The sequence below is a fragment of the Pristis pectinata genome, chromosome 7 (genome assembly GCF_009764475.1).
Source record: "Pristis pectinata isolate sPriPec2 chromosome 7, sPriPec2.1.pri, whole genome shotgun sequence".
In the NCBI taxonomy this organism is placed as follows: Eukaryota; Metazoa; Chordata; class Chondrichthyes; order Rhinopristiformes; family Pristidae; genus Pristis; species Pristis pectinata.
In genome coordinates this window covers 66,792,167-66,814,011 of record NC_067411.1, presented here as the reverse complement: position 1 = coordinate 66,814,011, position 21,845 = coordinate 66,792,167, and the positions used below count along the sequence as shown (strand labels likewise).

The following is a 21,845-nucleotide window of genomic DNA, read 5'->3' as shown; positions in this document are numbered from 1 at the left end:
TATTCCACATGTTGCTTTAATCATACAGAGGTAGTGAATCTAACTGAGAGTGATATTTGCTGAAGAGGTTGTTGCCTTAACCAATGAGAGAATAAAGTATGTCGCGCTGGATGGGAGGCAAGAAGAGGCAGCGGAGGGGAAAGGGGAGGAGGGATGGTTAGAAAGAGGTTAAATAAAGTTCAAAAATTCATTGCAGAAAAATTGTTTAGTTTGAAATTCCTGAGGATTTTGTAATCAGCTGTAAGATAAAGCAATGTGATTAATAAATAACTAAATGAAGGTTTGATTAACAAGTCATATTTTAGGTAGCCCTCCATGGAGTCACAAAAATCCAATCCTTACTTTGCTGAATGAAGCTAAGACACAAGACCAATCCATTGACATCAGCCACCAGGATCCCTTTGGAACATAGTCCTATCTCAGATCTTGTTTGCATGAGATGATATTATGTATACGTTTGGTTGATACTTGTCTGAATATCTTGCAACTTAAATATTCCCAGAGCTCAAAACAGTTCTGATATTGAACAATCTCCAGCCATGTAAATAATTTTTTTAATGTATATAGTTTAAAGACACAAATTTAGTCATTAGTATAAATGATGCTGTTAGCTTGAACCATCTTATCTGTTCAATTTTTTTTTACATCTCAGATCTTGATGAATGTTCAACAAAGCAACATAACTGTCAGTTCCTGTGTGTCAACACTATTGGAGGATTTACATGCAAGTGCCCACCTGGTTTCACACAACATCACACTGCCTGCATTGGTAGGAATAATCCATACCTACTCAGAGATCTTACTTGCTTTAATGAATGTCTAGAAGCATGATATTTATCTCGCACTAGGAATACAACAAAAAAATTGTCTTTCATGTGGCACATTGTCAGTATTTCATGCTATTTTAAACTTCCATTTTATTAATTGAACTATTGTGGCTTTGCCCCATAGTCAAAATATGATTTACAATGTACTACGCACAGAAAAAAGTCACACTGCCACTTAAGAAATCGATCATCTCACACCTCCAAAGTCAACTGTTACCTATTATGATAAAGAAGGATTCTATAAGGCCCAAACCATCAGTTCCATTCCCCCCCTCCCTTATTTCCCTGTGATCCTGCAACCTATTTTCTGTCACCTGCCATCGAAACCCCTTTGATTCTTTTGCCACTAAGGGGTAATAGACAGTAAAATAACAGCACAGAGTCACACAGCATAGGGTCATACACCACAGAAATTAGCTCTTTGCCCAACTGGTCCATGGCGTCCAAGATTCCTATCTAAGCTCATCCCATTTGCCCACATCCCTCTAAACCTTTACTATCCATGTTGCTGTCCAAATGCCATTGGCCACCCTCTGGGTAAAAAAAGTTGCCCCTCAGGTTCCTATTAAATCTTCTCCCTCTCACCTTAAGCCTATACCCTCTAGTTCTTGATTCCCCAACCCTGGGAAAAAGACTCTGCACATTGACTCTATATATACTCATGATTTTATAAACCTCTGAGGGATCACCCCACATTCTCCTATGCACCAGTGAAAAAAGTCCCAATCTCTCCATAACTCAGTCCCTCAAGTCCCTGCAACATCCTCATAAATTTCCTCTACTAACGAGGTAGTGGTGAGCAAAATAGTGGGCCTAAAAGTAGACAAGTCCCCTGGTCCTGATGGGATGGATCCCAGGCTACTGAAGGAAATGACAGAAGTTATAGTAGAGGCGCTTGTGGAAATTTACCAAAATTCTCTGCACTCTGGGCAGGTCCCAGTGGAAGACAGTGAATATCACGCTGCTGTTTGAAAAAAGGATGTAGGCAAAATAGGCTAGTTAACTTTACATCTGTAATCAGGAAAATGCTTGAAGCTATCACTAAGGAAGAAGTATCGAGACATCTGGATAGAAGTGGTTCCATCAGGCAGACACAACATGGATTCAGGAAGGACAGGTCCTATTTGACAAACTTACTGGAGTTCCTTGAGGATATAATGAGCACAGTGGATAGAGGGGAACAGGTGGATATTGAAAACATGGATTTCCAGAAGGCATTTGATAAGGTGCCACATAAAAGACATCCATAAGATGAGGATAAGAGTGTAGCATATAAGTGTGCTGATGACACTAAATTGAGTGGAAAAGCAAATTGTGCAGTGGATGTGGAGAGTCTGCAGAGAGATATAGATAGGTTAAGTGAGTGGGCAAGGGTCTGGCAGATGGAGTACAATGTTGGTAAATGCAAGGTCATCCACTTTGGAAGGAAAAATAGAAGATCAGATTATTTAAATGATGAAAGATTGCAGCATGCTGTTGTGCAGAGGGACTTGGAAGTGCTTGTGCATGAATCACAAAAGGTCGGTTTGCAGGTGCAACAGGTTATCAAGGCAGCAAATGGAATGTTGGCCTTCATTGCTAGAGGGATTGAATTTAAGAGCAGGGAGGTTATGCTGTATCTGCACAGGGTACTGGTGAGGCCACACTTGGAGTACTGCATGTAGTTCTGGTCTCCTTACTTGAGAAAAGATATACTGGCTTTAGAGGCAGTGCAGAGGAGGTTCACCAGGTTGATTCCAGAGATGAGGGGGTTAGTCTATGAGGAGAGATTGAGTCACCTGGGACTATACTCACTGGAATTCAGAAGAATGAGGGGGTATCTTATAGAAACATAAAATTATGAAAGGGATAGATAAGATAGAGGCAGGAAGGTTGTTAGTACTGGTAGGTGAGACTAGAACTAGGGGACATAGCCTCAAGATTCGGAGGAATAGATTTAGGATAGAGATGAGGAGAAACTGCCTTTCCCAGAGAGTAGTGAATATGTGGAATTCTCTGTCCAGGAAAGCAGTAGAGGCTACCTCATTAAATATACTTAAGACACAGATAGATAGACTTTGGCAGGGTAGGGGAATTAAGGGTTGTGGGGAAAAGGCAGGGAGGTGGATCTGAGTCCACGGCCAGATCAGCCATGATTTTATTGAATGGCTGAGCAGGCTCAACGGGCCAGATGGCCTACTCCTGCTCCTATTTCTTATGTTCTTATATGCCATTCCTCGTTCCCCTTATCTAGCTGATCAAGATCCCTCTTGAAATTCTGATAACCATTTTCATAGTCAACAGCCCCACCTATTTTAGTGTCATATTCAAACTTACTAACCATGCCTTGTACATTTTTGTCCAAATCATTGATATAGATGACAAATAGCAAGCACTGGGAACACCTCTAGTCACAGACCTCCAGTCCAAAGAACAACCTTCCACCATCACCCTCTGCTTCCTACCATCAAGCCAATTGTGTATCCAATTAGCCAGCTCTCCCTCCATCCCAGGCAATCTAACTTCCCATAGCAGCCTACCATGCAGAACCTTATCAAAGGCCTTAATGGTCCATACAGACCACGTCTACTGCCCTGCCATCGACCTTCTTAGTTACTTCTTCCAAAAACTCAATTAAATTTGAGAGACAATCTCCCATGTACAAAGCTATGCTGACTAATCTTTGGGATGTGGCAGGAAACTGGAGAACCCAGGAAAAATACACAAAGGGAGGAGGTACAGACACCACAATGACAGCAACTAAGGTCAGGATCAAACACTGGTCACAGAGTTGTGAGGCAGCAGCACTAACTGCTGTACCACCATGCCACCCTTGTATGTACACTCTTAATCTGCAACGTTCTTCAGGTGTTGTACTGCAAACCATGTGATCTTCTCATGCTCTTATTACTTCACCCTTGTATCTGGTTCCACAAGTACAGAAAAAATATTCAAATGTTCAAAAGAATGTTCAGAGGAAGTACTCAGTCAAATCTAATTAAAACCTTATTATAAAAATGACTGAAAAAAGTCAGGCTTATCAACTTTGAAGGTAGACAACTGGGAAACAAGCTTGCAGAAGTTTATAAGTTAGCAGGGGGTGTGTGCAAGGTGGGGCAAGCCAGGGCACAGACATACCCAATAATTATCCAAAAAATGTATACTTTAAGATAATGGGCATTAGGCACACATATGCCTAATAATATTAAGGATATGTCTGTCTTCAATTCCCTTTAAAAGGCCTCCTAAAGCAGACAGATTTAAATTCATGCACGTTTCTTGTGAGCTAGTAAATGATATGGTAAAAAGAAGTCCAAAAACTTATGTTAGATTACATTTTTGCAATTAAAATAAGGCGGCACCAAATCCAACCTGTAACAGACAAACTAGGGACTGAAATCTTCACACAACCTTGGGGGAAAAATGTGATAGAAAGCTACTCTTAATACAAGACCAGATTTTCTGGACGGCTACAGAAGCACTATTACTGTCCTAAGAATTTACAAATATTTCTAATTCTCTGGATGTCCTTATGTTACCACTTTCCCATAAGCAGTAGTTGACCAAAGCCTTCTAGGTTGAAAACAATTCCATCTAAGCTGGGGGACATCATGTGTGGCTGGAACTCCAGATCATCCATGAATAATGCCAAAGGACGACATCTGAAGAAAAAGTAACAGTCACTATAAATAAAAGTTGCATATTTATGTTTCCTGGACTGTCTAATACCAAAATCCTACTTCGCTTTCTTTCTCCTGGTCATTCATGGAACAATCAAACTGTATTATGGCATTTTGATTACTTTTTTTGCTGCAACAGATTTCTTAACATTGTTACATGTAAACTGGGCCAACATAGCTTAACTGAAAATGTTTTGGTATGTTTCTTGACCCAGTGCCACACTCCTGTTCTCTCCATCTTCCAGTGAACATCCCAAATGCTCAAAGAGAAATCATGAGTTGAGTCAATGTTGGGCTTGCCTTGCATCATCAGCTTTTATCTGCTGTTAGACAAACAGGCTTTTTTGTGCAATGTTGTTTTACCATGATGTGTGAGGATTCTAACTGTAGAAATTATTTTCTAACATTGCACTTGGCTTCAATCATGGGATTTCCTCCAACAATCAGGTTATATATTTACCTTTTCTTTTTTGTAGATAACAATGAATGTGCATCACAGCTTTCACTCTGTGGATCAAAGGGGCTTTGTCAGAACTCCCCTGGAAGTTTTAGCTGTGAATGTCAGCGAGGATTTTCTCTTGATCACACTGGATTGAACTGTGAAGGTATGGATCTTCAGGCCTAAATTTTTCAATGTGGTAATCTGCTTGGGATGCCATACATTTTCGTCTTCCATTACTGATCATAGAGTTTGAAACCATGACATATCAAGATGAATGTTGCACTCCATTAAGTTGAATATAATCAGGTTTGACAAAGAACACCCCAATATGATATGTCTACATATGTTAACCAATAATTCTTATTTCACATTCCATTACTAACAGTGCAGCTGCATTTTCACACCCACCTGCTTGTCCAGGCTAGTGCACAGTACACAAGTGGTTAATATTGAATCACTCCAAAACTCTGAAGCCAGGATGTGAAAAGCAACAACATTCAGATTAAGAAATACAAGCCCTCTCTCTGCCAAAAGAGTGGGGAAAATGTAACATTGGAAAGCCAGTGGACAGGCACCTACACTTGCCTGCCTGCCAAAGAAATCTGAAAATCTTAGCAGAATCAATTAGGAACGCATTCCCTGCCCTCAGCCCAGATCACCTGGAATCAAAGCCTGGGCTTACCAAATGGGCCAAACATTCAGCATACAGCTGGCTCACTTGACATACCAGATTGGTAATTCTTCATTATTCTGAGGATGCTGGAACAACTTGCCTGGTACCCTTCCCCCTATTCACCTTCTGTTTGTTTGAGCTGACTCTCTAGCCTGTAAATGACCATTAAGTAACTCTAATGGTAGACTAGGATTTGGCCTACTTAATGTCTTCACAGTTCCATAGAATATTTTTAAACCCTCTTCCAGTACATCTGATCTAACTAATCACAACTCAGTAATTCCTTGGGTTTCAGCATGGAAGCAAGCCTGTTTGGTTCACCCAGGCTGCACCAACCATCAAGCACCCATTCACACTAATGTGAGGAAAATAAAAGTAAAAGAAGGATTGATGTTCTCATCCACACCAAACCCATTTTTTTTATTCTCCCCACATTCACATTGACTCTTCCCCCCCCCCCCCAGACTACCACTCACCTACACACCAAGGGAAATATACAGTGGTCAATTAAACTATCAGTCCTTGTGTCTTGGGACAACATTCACAAGAAAAACAAATTAAACAAGAATGAACACAATTAGAACAAGAAAAAGCAAAGTCCTCTGTAGTGCAAAATGGTCACAGTGTTGCTATACTGGGGTAGTTATTAGGGTTGTATAGGTTAGTTCAAGGACCGAATGGTTGAAGGGAGGTAGCTGTTCTTGAAACTGGTGGTGTGGACATCAGGCTTCTGTATCTCTTGCCCAATGGTAGCTGTGAGAAGATGGCATGACCCGGATGGTGGGGTTCTTTGATGATAGATGGATATGGATCAAAAGTGAGCAAATGGGAGCAGCTTGGTCAGCATGGATGAATTGGGCCAAAGGGCCTGTTTCCATGCTGTGTTACTTTATGACTCTGTGGGTGGAAACCAGAGCACGTGGGGGAAATCCACATGGTCATAGGGAGAAACTCCACACAGACAGCACCAGAGGTCAGGATTGCACCCTGGTTACTGGAGCTGTAAGCAGCAGCTTTATTATGTTGCACTGTGCCCACTGTCACCTCCAAAAGACCTTGCTGGAAATTTCTAGGCAAAATTGGGATGCAGCTGTTGTGTGAAAAGGTTCTTTTGGAATCTTAAAGATGGAGGACTCTAGACACAGGCTTTGGATTTTAAAGATAGTTTAATCAAAGGCAAACGCGGGAACAGAATGAATGGGAATGGATGCACACACACACACAGGGACCGCGAACGTGGGGGGGGGGGGAAGGAGAGAGAAAAATCGCAACAAGGATGAGATACACACACACAAACAAGGTACAGCTTATCAAGGGATAAACACTTCAGTGCCTGAATCCCTTGACCCAAACAATCATTGGCTCTAACACTCCCAGGAATCTAAGACACTCCCAAACCACACGGTGGTGCACGCTCTTTCCTGTGGTCTCTGCAGCATTCTCTCACTATTCCTGGGGCAGTTGAGAGAGGAAGGGCCAGGAATGTGCAACACCCTTTATAGTCCTGGAAGGCTGGGTGGCGCCCGACCAAGTAATTTAGACAGGCCAGTGGCTTGGAGGTCAAGGACAAAGGTGTTTACCAAGGCCAATGATCAGACAGGTTCAGGAACAAAGGTGCTCTCCAAATCCAATCCCTATGCCCACGCCTGATAGGTGGGGTGGACCCAAACCTTGATTGACAGTGGTGTCACTTCTGATCTGATGAACAATGCTGTTCTCCGACCAGAGGGAGGAGTGTTGTTACTGTCACGTGACAGCCATGTGCTCTCATACTACGTTAGCTTAATGAGGTCTTTCCCTAATTTGTAACCTTCTATAGCTGCTGTGAGAGTTACACAGCTTATGGAATCTGATAAGATTTTTTTTGCCAATACTTTTAAAGCAACAACATTAAGAAACATCAACTAAAGCAATGCCTACTATCATTTCTATTAATACTGAGAAATTCTGCAACATACACTTTTTTTAAATGCATAAAATGTCTATCTATTCCTATAAATTGTGTTGTTTTCAATGTGCACTCGTGCCAATGTCTACACTCCAAAATAATTTTGGCTTGTTAGTTTTAGAATACATTTGCTTTTCATTTACAAGCTTGTGAAGTGATTCACAAAAGCCATTTCTGGAAATCCTTAAATTTTCCTGCCATTCTAACATAAAACCTAGACTGCTGGAAAATCATCAGATGACAGTGTTTGTTCAACACGCATCAGACTTTTTCAATATTGTTCTAGTTGATAGCTGCATTTGGCCTATCTATCTCAGGTACAGCTATTATCACTAAAGACAGTTTAATTCTTTATTTCATTTTACACTTTAACTTGAGTTGTAACAAAAACTGATTGTACATAAGGGAAAATGTTCCACAGTCGTTGTTGGACTGACAGACCCCAAGGAGTGTATTGCATTTCCAGTGGCACATTATAGACAAACTTAATTGTTAAGATGGGACCCGGTTTCAAGATTCCCATCTTTATTGATTTGCTTGTAGTGAAGAGTCCATCTAAAATAGCATGCTGTGCTTATTTCTTCTCCCTCCAGTTTTCTTCTGAACCCTTGCCTAAAGGTATTTTGTAAAAGAAGGAATTAGATAGGCACAAGGGAAAATTATATGTGGGGCTCTGGTGAAAGAGAAGGGGAATGGAATTGACAGGATTGCTCTGCCAAAGGGGCATGGATTCAATGGGCTGAATGCTTCAGACCCATTACAATTCTTTGATTCTATGCTGCAGTTCTATATTTGAATGAATATTGGACAATAAATTGCTTGCAGCCAAGTGTAATAAATAATTAAGAATGCAAACAGCATATTGATCTTTATTGCAAAGAGGCTGGAGTTTAGAAAAGAGTAGTGGAGTTTTGTTACAATTATGCAGGGTGTTATGAGGCCACATCCAGAGAACTGTGATTTCAGTCCCTGACCGAAGAAGCATATGGTAGCATTGGAGGCAGTCCAAAGGTGATTCACCAGGCTAATTCCTGGGATGAGAGGATTGTCATATCAAGAGAGGCTAAATAGATTGGGTCTGTATTCTTTGAAATTTAGATGACTGAGAGGTGATCTTATTGAAGTGTACAAGATCCTAAAGGGACATTACAGAGTAGTTGTTGAGATGTTTTCATGAGTGGGGGAGTCTCAAACGAGGGGACGTAATTACAAGATAAGGGGCAGATCATATAAAACTGAGGGGCACAGAAATTTATTCTTGCAGTAATCCTTCAATTCTTTACCCCAGGGTAGTGGAGACTAGATCATTAGAACTATTTAAAGTTGAGGTAGTTAAATGTTTGAAAGATCAGGGAATTGAGGACCAGGGAAAACTGGCACAGAGGAGGAACAGAGGTCTGGGGTAGATCAGCTATGTTCCACATTGACTGGGGGCACAGATTTGACTGACCAGGTGGCCTACTCTCCCTTATTTTCTTATGTTCTTCTCATGTTCTAACTTCATAGAAACTACCTAATTTCTTTGAACTCTGATTCAGAATGTGACAGCTTCTGCTCAGAAGGTTTATCACCAAAAGTATGGTCTCTCTTCTAGTCCCTCACAAGTGTTTACTTCTCTTGTGTTAGCCCAGAGACTAACCAAAGGTAGAATGAGGAAGGCAGCCAAGCTGAGTCCAAACCTGCCCACAACAACCACAAGTTCCCTTCTAATAACAAGGTTGATCAGATGGACTTTACACAAATAACACATTTGTAATCTCATAAACATCAAGTTGACCTCATGCATGAAGGAATCTTGCTGTCAGTCATACTACATAGTCTTCTACATTTGATGTGTGCAAGACATTATGATTTACACATTGCATGATTTAGATCTCACAGAAGTGACAAAAACATTGCACTAACACAATATTTGGTTGTTGTGAGAAAAGGTTCTGGCGGGTCTTAAAAGCAGAGGGCTTCAGACACAAGTCTTTGTATTTTTAAAAGGGAAAATTTATTTACAAAGACAAACACAGGGACAGAATGGATGGGAACAGATGCACACTCATAGGTGATCGCGAGACATAGGGAAAATCGCAACAGGGTGAGATGCACGCACACAATGAACTGGTTACAAATGATTAAGGAATAAACAATACAATGTCTGAACACCTTGAATCTGGACAAACATTGGCTCTAACACTCCCCAGGATCTTTAACTGTCTACCCTGAAGTAGTGCACAGCTTACCTCAACATCCTCAGAGAGAGATAGAGGATAAACTAGCACATGCAGCACTTTTTATAGTGCCAGAGAGCTGGGTGGAGCCAGCCTAGGTGATTCAAAAATGTCCAATGGGCCATGGCCAGGCACAACAGGTATTTACACAGGCCCAATGGTCAAGGTGTGTACTAATGGGTGGGCGGAGCCAGACCTTGATTGACAGTGGTGTCACTTCCGGCCATGTGCTCAATGGTGTCATCCCAGCCAGAGGGGTCAGTGTTGTCACGGTTACATGACAGCCATGACCTTTCACACTACATTGGTTCAGGCTAAGAACTTCCAATTAATTCACATTTCAGTATGGTGGAATGAGATACCATACTAAACTTTAAACCAATATTCCAAAACAAAATAGGCATTTTGATGGTTCTTCACAGCTATTTTCAACATGTTACCATGCTCCCAATTACTGTTCAGGACTCCCTGAAGATCCTGTTAACTTGGATGTATGAAACAAGAGTAGAATGTTATTTGTCGAGGGAAAAGATGTTAATAGTTTAATATTATCAGCATCTTCTGTTGTTGCCTGTCATTTATTAGATCAGTTTTACCCCAGTATGATTCTATTTTTTTCTTTGGTTAAGTGCATTAAACACTTTAAATAAATATCCAGTGCAAATTTTGTTTCACTTCTAAAAATCATCTTCATTGATTTCAATAGAATTAAACTTCAAGAGCAAAGAACCTTTTTTTAATCTTCTTGATTTTAGCTTAATGTTGTATTTTACCATAAGAGTGAAAGATATAGAAAGGAAAAGTAAATAAAAATGCTTTCATGCTAATTTTAAATCTTGAACAACAATTAAAACATGAAAGAATGAGACTGCACATTTGTAATATTTAATTTTCCATGTGGTGGTCACAGCTTTTGGATTCAAACTTTATCTGTGCACATACAATCCCTTTTGACAGCAATTTTGACAGCAAATTATAGCCCATTATACCTCTATGAAAAAGAAGAAAAATAATATCTTCAGACATGTGTTAACTTCAGAAAGATAACCTTTTCTTGCAGAACACAGATTGAAGGTAGGCTTTGCTGGTGGCTTTGTGGGAAATGTACTGCCTTTTGTGGTATAGTGTTACAGACCAGAGAGGCCCAAGAGTTGAGCACAATATCATGCTGAGGGTAGGTGTGCTACAATTGGTCACAATATCATTTGGCTATGAAGGGGGAAAATGATAGGTGGGGCACCTACATTTCCTTGGTATCCAGTGACCCATACTGAGAAGTATGCAAGTTGCGTTAGGATGAATTCAGACAAGACTTTGATGTGGTAGCCAGCACACAGTGTCTAGACTCAAACATTAAAACTGGTCACTTGGGATAGATACTGGAGGTCTGCCAGCATTTTTGGAATACGTCAGCACTTTCAGGAAAGGAAAGGATAAAATGGGAACTGTAAAAAAAAAACTTCACTCCTTCATTTGTCTCAATTACCCCTTCTTGTTGCAGATGTGAATGAATGTGAAGGGAGCCACAGATGTCAGCATGGTTGTCAAAACATGCTTGGGGGTTACAGGTGCAGCTGTCCTCATGGCTATATTCAACACTATCAGTGGAATCAGTGTGTTGGTGAGTAATATCAGGAGTGTTAATACTGATTTTCAGTAGGTTCAGGAAGTCTGTACTTTAATTATTTAACTGTTAACAGTCAAACTCAACAGAAGAAACCTTTCCTTAAATTTCAGATCTCAAACAAGAAGATGCATTTAAGTTTCTGTAAATTAAAATAAATAATTTCTTTAAAAATAAGGCTGAAGCTGAGTTCCTGATTTTCTTTTATTTGTTATGGAAATTAATGATTTTCATCATTTCATATTTGGGGTGAGAAGACTGTCAATAAGAACTCTCTGCTCATATTTAAGGGCGGGACTGACCATTTTTGCCATGTTGAGGAATAGGTATATTTATAATAGAGATTTCTTAGTTTTACTTCATCTATCACGTCATAAGATTATTTCTTCTGTTAGACATAAGATGAATAGAAAGAATATTGTTAACTTTGGTTTCTGTATTTAGTTAAAACAAGGGTAAAAAATATTCAGACAATGCGACTTTTAAAACAAATGACCAACACAAATTTCTAATTCTTCATTTTTCCTGTTCAATTTTCTTGATTTTTCACTAATCTTGATTTTCAAGTCATTTATTGCAGGTCAGTGAAATGAATTCCAGCATCTTTATGAAAAGTTGTACTTTAAATTGAAATAATAAGAAAGAAGTAATTTTCAGATGTAGAAACTACTGAAGATTACTGATATTTTGTACCGGGTGGATAGACTGGTTCATGCCTGGGAATTGGAGGGTCTGAGGCAGATAGGTATGTGAAGAGGGTTTCAAGTTGATGGCTAGTAAGGTCAAAACAGAAAACCATAGATTGCAACTTTCCTGATGAGAAAGCAGTTAAATTAGAACCACGAGCGCCCTCCCAGCCAGCCAAGAAAAATGACTTCCTACTGTAGTACACGATTCTTCTCTACAATTCTGAGCTTTACAACCCTAACTGATAAGTTAGTTCCTTTTTATTTGATTTGCCTTTTGGTACTAGTCTGCTAAATTTTCACTATATTATATAAAAATTAATTCAAATGAATATTCTTGCCTTACTAAGCACAGAGACATACATGAGCAAAATATAAAGTGCACTGTTCAGCTGTAATAAATTACCATTTTGTTTGTGATAGTAGTTAGGCTACCAACGATGCTAGCAGCATTCCTACACATGCAATATCATTATATAGGACACAGTCTAATAACAATTCCCATACATAGAAGCTGGCCATTTGGTAAATTGATTAATTATTGTCACATGTACCGAGGTACAGTGAAAAACTTGCTTTGCATACATTTCAATACTCCATCATTACAAAGCATCATTATTAAATAGCCAAAATCTGATTATCTGCTCATTTAATGTAACCTAGTTTCATGCCCTCTGTCAATTCTCTGCAAAATAACATTTTATCATTTGCAATAGGTATTGTATGGATAATATCTTTATTTACAAATTAATGATAATGTAAACAAAATGGCAAACAACAATATTGAAAGTAGGTTAAATGTAAGCACAGAGGCTGTAAGAAGTTCCTAATGGAGCAAATGGTCTTCATTACAGTGCCTCTGAATTAGTTTCATGCATCTGTTGGATATGATTTGAGTCTCTGTACTCACATTTCTAAGCCTCAAATGAAAACAGAAAATGCTGGAAATACTCAACAGCTTAGGCATCTGTAGCGTAAGAAACAGAGTTAACCTTTCATGTCAGTGACCCTTCATCAAGTCTCATGCTTTTTACTCATCCAGAATAATCAATGTTTTCAGAAGAAAGAGCAATAACAATAGGTAGAGCTTGATCTTTACCACACACCTAAACTATTACCACTTTGACAGTGCTACCAAGCAACATCAATAATCTAATTACCAATAAGCTGCTCACTGATTGGGTTTCACCAGGACCATTCAGTTCTAGACCTCATCACAGCTTTGATCTAAACATGGACCAAAGAGCTGAATTCTAGAGTTTGAGTGAGTGTGATTGCTCTTGCCAGTAAGGCAGCATTTGATTGAATTTGGCATCAAGGAGCCCTGGTAAAACTGAAGTCATTGGGCATCAGGGAGAAAACATTCCAATAGTTGGAATCAAATTTCAAACAAAGGTCTTGGTTGTCAGAAGTCAATCATCCCAGCCCTAGGACATCACTGCAGGACTTCCTCAGGATAGTGTCCATGCCCAAACATCTACAGATGCTTTCATCAATGACCTTCCTTCCATCATAAGGTCAGAAATGTGGATGTTCATTCTCAATTACACAATGTTCAATTACATTCGTAATGCCTCAGCAAATGAAGCGGTGCATGCCTGCACAAAGCAAGACCAAGAGGGTATCTACCCTTAAGGTTTAGTGGGGTTACAATCAGAAATTCAACTGAACCAACCACATCAAAACTATGGGCACAAGAGCAGGTCAGAGACTGGGTATCCTGTGGTGAGTAACTCACCTCCTGACACCCCACTACTGTCTACAAGCTAAGATGGAGGTATGATGGAATACTCTTCACTTCCTAGCAAGAGTGCAATGTCAGTTCTGAAGTAAGTTGGCACCTTAAAGCACAAAGCAGCCAATGGCACTTGATTAACAATCATAAACATTTATTCCTTCCATCACTGGCACCACTGTGTATAAAATACTGCAGTTGCTTGCTCAAGCTCCTCCGACACCAATTCCCTAACCCATGACCTCTAGCACCAAGGACAAGGGGACCAGTGCATGGGAACTCCACCATCTGCAGGTTTCCCTCTAAGTTGCACACCATCGTGATTGGAAATATAAACACTGTTCCTTCAATGTTGCTGGGTCTAAATCCTGGAACTCCCTGCTCGGCAGCACTGTGGGAGTACCATCACCAGAAAGACTGCAACAGTTCAAGAAGGCAGCTCACTATCACCTTCTCAATGACAGTTAGGGGTGGCAATAAACGCTGGAGGTTACCAATGGTGGCTTATGTTTGTAACATTGCCATTCTGACCATGAATGTGACATTGAACCAAGTTGAGTTGAACTTTCCAAAGAAAAATAGCAGATAATGAAGCCAACAAGCAGAAGACAGATGCTTTGTTCGTCATGGTAAACTCATTCAATAATTTCTCCCAAGCATATTAACCAGTCATACAAGAAAATGATCACAGTGTAGGCTTCTCAATGTATAGAATGTTATAAACCAATAATAGTAACTTTTATTTCTATAGTGCCTTTAACATAGCAGATCATTCAGGGGTTTCACATGAGCATAATCAGGAAACTGGCAATGAGCTAAAGAATTAATCTTTAGGACAGGTCAATTTTAAAGGCAGTTAAGAACAACTGTGCGGATCCAAACGTTGAGACTGAGAAACCTAACGATGTGGGGCTGAAGAAAGTGGAGGATAGGCATAAGGCCAGAATAGAAAGAACACAGCACACTCAGAGAATGGCAGGGCTGGAGGATGTCATAGAGGTGAGAATTTGAATGTAAGGGTGAAAATTTTAAGTTCAAAAAATTTAGTGACTGGAACTATTGTGGGTCAGCAAGTGAAGTCTGGGCAGGTGGACAAGCATTGATGTAAATCAAATATTGGTCCATAGACCTCAACATAATGAAGCCTGCAAGCTATGAGAGCATACTGGCAGAGAGTAATGGGAAAATATGGTTGATTCTGGTATTGCAGCAAGTGATCCAGGAATCTTGTCCAGGATCTTGCCTGTGGGTTGGGTTGGAAAGGCATAGCAGGCAAATTAGGCTACAAGATATAGTTTTCTAAATATCAGCTTTCCTTCATTTAGATGAGAATGAATGCTCCAACCCAGCTTCTTGTGGATCTGCAACCTGTTACAACACCCTTGGGAGCTACAAATGTGCCTGCCCTTCAGGCTACAATTTTGATGAATTTGCCAATACTTGTCATGATGTGAATGAATGTTCATCTTATAAGAATCCATGCTCATATGGCTGCTCAAACACAGAAGGAGGCTACCTCTGTGGCTGTCCACCTGGATACTATAGAGTCGGGCAAGGGTAAGATCACTGCTGCTTGAATTGATAATCTGATCTATAATGGATCTGAAATGAAGTATAGGGGAGTAAGGGACACAATGTGAACACAAAGATATTCATTTCTTGTTTGCTTCTGTCAATCTATGCACTTCTCCATAACTAATTTTACTCCCTTATTACCATCGTTTTTTTTCTCTCTATCTGGGTATAGTTAACAGTTTCATTGATTTTCATTCTTATTTTGACTTACAACTGAGGCATTTCCGATGTGTGTCATAATGACATTGTCCATGGTGGTTTATAATGTGCATTAGTTATTTTGAAAATAAATATTGTTAATTCTTCACAGTCGATAGTTAAAATAACATACTTTTTTTTACACAGAATTAAATTGAATCTACAGCACAGAAGCAGGTCAATCAGCCATACGCAAGAGCTTATCTTCCATAAGAACCTCCTTTCCTCTAGTTACTTCTTGGAACTTGGTACATAAGTCATTCGTCCGATCTCTTCCTAACTTCGTCACTGATATCTGCCTTGTTCTCATACTCTCTGTAAAGAAATCCTTTTTTTAACCTCATCCTCTAGATGCCAACTTTATTTTCATTCCTGAAACGTGGGCATCACTGGTAAATCCAGCTTGTACTGTCCATTCCGATTTTACCTTTGAGAAGATCAGAATAAGCCACCTTTTAAATAACTGTAGTCCATGTGGTGAAACTACTGAATGCTGTTTTGTAAGGTGTTGCAGGAGTTTGATCCAGCAACAATGGGGGAAAAAAACAATATACTTTTAAGTCATTTGGCTTGCAGCTTGGGTGTGATCTAAACAGTGCTGGTGATCCTTTGTGCCTGAGACCCTTGTGGAAGAGGTTGTGAGTTTAGATTGTTGAAAAGCCTTGGCAGTCCATCTTTAGATGGCACACGGTAATCACAGGATGAAGGGAGTGCATGAGGTTTCTATCAAGTGGTTTGCTTTGACCTGGATCATGTTGAGCTTCTTGTTGAAGCGTTCTTTTCCAACCAGGCAAGTACAGAGAATTCCATTATATTCCATACTCATGCCTTGTAAACAGACAGCACACGAGGTCAGGATCATGTTTGGGTCACTGACACCATGTGGCAGCAGTGTTAATGACTGCTCCTCTGGGTCACCCAAGTTAGCCCAAGCATTCGCCAAGACCCGTTCTGCATGAGTATTGCTGAATATGGATGCAGATTGCTTCATTATGCAAGGAGTTGTTAGTAGAACTAGACACACTGGAATCACCAGAGAATACTCCCACTTTTGATCTAATGATGGTGGAAGGGATTATCAACTGGTTTACTATATCAAGTAATCTATGAATTTCTATTTTCCAGTTTCTTTGTTCCCCTACCCTGTACAGTTTATGACCTTGCATGACAAAATTCCTCCCTTTTTCTTCTACCAAGATAAGTACTGTACAATTTACTATACTGGACTGAATTTCCTTTTCATCAACCAGTTTTGTAAGCTTATTGGTTTTTGGTGCAGTCTTCCATATTATTAGCAACAGCCAATGTTCTTTTCTCCTGTATTCATACTATAAATCAAATTACTCACACTCTGAGGACCACTAATATTTTGAATTTAATCACATGACGTATGCAAGATACCTGAATAGAAACACATTGATGTAGTTTTAACATAAACAGTGTTTTGCCTTCATCTGGGATTTAATTTGGTAGACACTTGCCAGATGAACACAGAAATGTACTGTTCATTCTTTACCTTAGAAATGTTAGTTTCCAAAGTCACTTATATTTTTGTATGTTTCAGAGATTTCACATAGATTTGCCAATCTCAAGTAACAAGTTAACTCAGCTCACCACATTCCTTTTCCTTTCTAGCTGCAAAGTCTGGCCCAAAGTCCAGTAATATTCCTGAGATAGAAACCAGTGCTTCTTATGACGTGAACATGCAGCCTGCAGTGGAAATTCTGGGTATCACTGGCAAGACCAGCGTTTATGACCCATTCCTAATTGTACTTGAGCTCAAATGTCAGAGGCCTGAGTTATGGAATGAATTAACCAATTAGCCAATATTTGTAAATGTGCTTTAGCTATTTTAATTTCACATTAAGACTGTTCCATCAGATCCCAGTGCTGGAATCTTATACCATTAGCAGCAACTCAAAACTGAGGTTTTTAACATTTGTTACAACTGGAAGAGTGAGCTGTCAGCAGATGATTTCACTCAGCAATATAATGGTGATTTCTTTCAAAAGACAGTTACAAGTACAGCCAGTCTTAGAAGAAAGTGAAGGTACTTAAAATAGAAATAAGATACAGAATTGTTAATTCAGGAATGTTCCGATTGATAACACTTAAAATGGCATTTTATTTTTAAATTCTGTCACTTATTTTAAATTCTAATTCCCTCTTTCTTTGTTCTACAGCCATTGTGTGTCTGGCATGGGATTCAATAAAGGTCAATACCTGCCTTTTGATGGTGAGCCTGATGATGCAAACCTTTTATCTCACGAAACTTGCTATGAATGTAAAATCAATGGCTACTCCAAGACTAGTGGCAGAAGAAGAAGAAGTGTCAATGGTACCCAGTCTGAACAGGTAACTATCTCTTTAATAACTACCTGAAACAGAATGCCAGGTTACATTTCTTTACTTTCTTGTTTAAGTTTGCAGTAAATCTGTACTTTCACGATGCATGCAGGGAAAACTTGTACTAATGACATGTGTAACATACGACCAACAGATCTCATCAGTAAGTAACTGACATAGGAATTTCTGTTTCAGAGCAATATGATGTCTAGTATTTGTAATGTGTAATATGATAGCAATGTGTAGTATGTACAGTATTACTGTATGTTTCAAATGCATTTCATGTACGAAAGATTATACACATCGAATGCCCGAATGTTGGTAACATGAAGATTGTAAAGTCTTTTCATAAACCGTACAAATGTGTTTTATATGGTCAACAATTAGTGCAAGGAAGAATGCAACAAAAAATCTGACTCTGTGAAAGTTAGAACCTCCATTGTAACAGCAAGGAAATTAGCCTAATTTGATAAATATGTTTTGTTTAAAGATGTTTTCTTTTTCAGCATAAATATGGCATTTTATTTAGAAGATATAAGGATATTTAAATATCTGATCATGTCATTGATCTGAAACATTAACTCTCCTCTCTCTGAGGTTTTGTCTAACCTGCTGAGTCTTTCCAGCATTTATTTCAGATTTCCGAAACCAGCAGGATTTATTTTGCTTCTTGATTAAGGATTTATATGTTGCCCACGTAGCCAAATGTAAAACCTGAGGTCAGATAGACATTCGCTGGTCTAACATAAAAATGGAATTCTATGTCTAGGGTTTGCTCAGATTGTACAGACAACCTTTGCAGCCTAATTTGAGGCCTCCCAATGGTGGAAAAGGAATATCCTAAATATACCGTCGTCCTTAACTATTTTCCTATTTATTTTGATGATAGGATGAACAGATTAGTTTGGCTAGTCTGGATATGGACACCCCGATCAAAATGAATCTAAGTATCTCAGAACTTGACTACAAGAAGCACATTTTAGAACTTGTCCCAGCCATTGAACCACTCAACAACCATGTTCGTTACGTTATCTCCTACGGAAATGATAACAGCTACTTCCGTATCCACCAGAAGGATGGCTTAAGCTACCTGCACATGACTAAGAAGAAGCCTCTGGAAGGTGTTTACACACTGGAAATTACCAGTATTCCTCTCTATAAGAAAAAAGCATTGCAGAAACTGGAAGATAAAAAAGACAATGACTACCTCCTTGGTGAGCTGGGAGAAACTCTCAAAATGAGACTACAGATCCAGCTTCATTAAACTAGCTGAGACTTGCATTATTTCTATTAAGAATTATTTGTTCAATTATCACAAACATGCTTTCAAAAAGCTTTTACAGTCAACAGCTTTGATTCTCCACTATGAACTTCTTGACTTCATATTCTGGCCTAGACTGCATGACCGATTTTTTTAAATAAATGGGTTTTACACACTGCAGTGTTAACAATACTGCATATAACCTCAGTCATGGTTACTGTATATTTAATATCACCTCAGTTGTCTCAGTCAATGAGCTCATATTTTATGTGAGAGTCTGTGAGAGAGAATTGTAAAATGGCTTCTAATAACTTAGACGAATAGCAACATAATGAGCCATTTCTCTGGATTGCAGATAATATTATGTAACTGTTCATATTATATTAATATCAGTAAGCAATGCTAAGTCAGACTGTACTGTATACCAAAGGGCATTCTCAGAGGAACCAGTTCATTCACCACATTCCTTCCCCATCAAGTGGTGCAATATATGATAGGTAACTGTCACCAGACCCCAGAACAAAAAGGGTTATATTTCTTCACTTTCATGTTTATGGAATGCAGTAAACCTGTACTTTCATGATGCTTGTACAGAAAACTGGTGCTAATGATATTTATTCTATCAGGGTCAGCGTACTGTACAACCAAAAGTTAGATCTTGTCAGTGAGTAACTGGCATAGGAATTTCTGTTTCAGAACATCATGATCTGTGCAGCATTTTACTGTATGTTTTATGTTTTCAAATGCATTTCATGTACAAAAGATAATTGTGCACATTTGAATGCCTGATCGTTGCTGACTAGAAGATTGTAAAGTCTTCTTTTTAATACTGTACAAATGTGTTCTATATCAGGGGTATATTGGTCAACAATTGAAACATGGAAAAATACGTTAAAAATATTTGACTTTGTAAAAGTTGGTACCTCCCTGCTTGTAATAGCAAGGAAATGAGCCTAATTTTAATACATATCTGTTTTGTCTAAAGATCTATTTTCCTTCTGCATTGAAGATTTCTTAGAAGAAATTTGGCATTTTATTTAGAAGGGAGAAGAAAGATTTGTATAAAATTCTAAAAAAAATCTGAAAAATGAACATTTTGTTATGGGGGTGCTTAATTCTGTAGATTTAAGTGTGTCAATATGCCAACAACTTTTCTTCCAATAAAGCTTATTATTTTGGGATATATTGATTTTAAATGACTGAATGTGTTACTTGTGAGCATATATAGGTTAAAACTAAGAGCAATTAATACTTGCTCTCAGAGAAAACCAAATAATAAATGTGGCATGTGCAACCAACTTAATTTGTTGACCTTATGCACACAAAAAAAATGTCCTTCCTCTCACCAATGAGCTGGTGTGCCCCACCTCCCTCTCGCCAGTACCACCACCAGCTCTGTCGCTTAAAAAAAAGCTAATTTTGATGTGCATTTTAATTTTTTATCTATTATTTGTCAGTAGATCTATACCATATCCACACGAGAAAATGTTAATAGTTTTCCATTTGTAAATAAGATAATAAATGGTTACATAGTAGAAATATTCAAGTTAGTGGATAGTACTCTTACATCACAAACCTGGTTTTTGTTGGCAGAACTCACACATCTTTTATTGATACCATGTTCGTTTGAGACCATTATGTGCTTGAACATTACGTTCAACTCTTATTACTACAACATGGTAATTTGGTTTTAAAGTCTTCACTTATCAGCAACCAAAGCTACCTTGTTTTCCAATGTAACTACACTGTTGTAAGCATAAAAAATTCTCAAGTCTCAACTCAAAGTCAGTGAGATCACAACCCATTTGTAGCAAGAAGATTTTGGCTTCAAAACTGACAAAGCTTAATTTAGCTCCAAGCCAAGGAAACCTGGGCAGCTTGTTACTAAGGCACTTGTGTGTCACCAAACTGCACACAACTTCCTACTACATACATCAGTCAAGCTGTATTTCACATCATCTTGTTCAACAACAGGATGTGTAATGGACATTAGTGCCATATGCAATTTCTTCCAGCATCAATCAAAAATTGACTCAAGTTATGGTAGGAGCTGTAGCAACACACAACATGCTGGAGGAACTCAGCAGGTCAGGCAGCATCTATGGAGGGAAATAGACAGTTGATGTTTCAGGTGGAGACCCTTCATCTGAACTGGAAAGAAAGAGGGGAGATAGCCATTATGAAAAGGTGGAGGGAAGGGGTGGATCAAGAGCTGGCAGGTGATAGGTGGATCCAGGTGAGGGGATGATGGGCAGATGAGGGAGTGGGGGAGAGTGGGGATGATGTCAGAAGCTGAGAGGTGATAGGTGGAAGTGACAAAGGGCTGAAGAAGATGGAATCTGAAAGGAGAGGACGGTGGAGCATGGAATAAAGGGAGGGAGGTGCAGAGGAATACCAGTGCGAGGAGTGTGTGGGTGATGGGCAGATGGGAAGGAGAAAGAGATAGGGTGAAGAGAGCCCGTTGGATCAGGAGGAAGGAGAAAACAAAGGGGGAAAAGGGACAGAGGGGAGCAGTTAACAGGAGCTTTGAGAATGTGATGTTCATCCCTTCAGGTTGGAGACTGCCCATCAGAGGTGCTGTTCCTCTAATTTGCTTTTAGCCTCGACCTGGCAGTGGAGGAGGCCGTGGGCCAACACGTCGGTGTGGGAATG

General features: G+C 39.3%; 1 protein-coding gene across 1 annotated transcript in view; it reads left to right on the top strand.

Moving 5' to 3' along the window:
• LOC127572903 (fibrillin-2-like) overlaps nucleotides 1-20,285 on the top strand; it is a 266,295-nt gene extending 246,010 nt beyond the window's left edge. Inside the window, 6 exon segments of the mRNA XM_052020630.1 lie at nucleotides 653-769; nucleotides 4,963-5,091; nucleotides 11,270-11,389; nucleotides 15,139-15,370; nucleotides 17,770-17,941; nucleotides 18,822-20,285. Of these exon segments, the coding sequence (XP_051876590.1) occupies nucleotides 653-769; nucleotides 4,963-5,091; nucleotides 11,270-11,389; nucleotides 15,139-15,370; nucleotides 17,770-17,941; nucleotides 18,822-19,196 (1,145 nt within the window). The 3' untranslated portion in view covers nucleotides 19,197-20,285.
• Nucleotides 20,286-21,845: the final 1,560 nt, after the last annotated feature.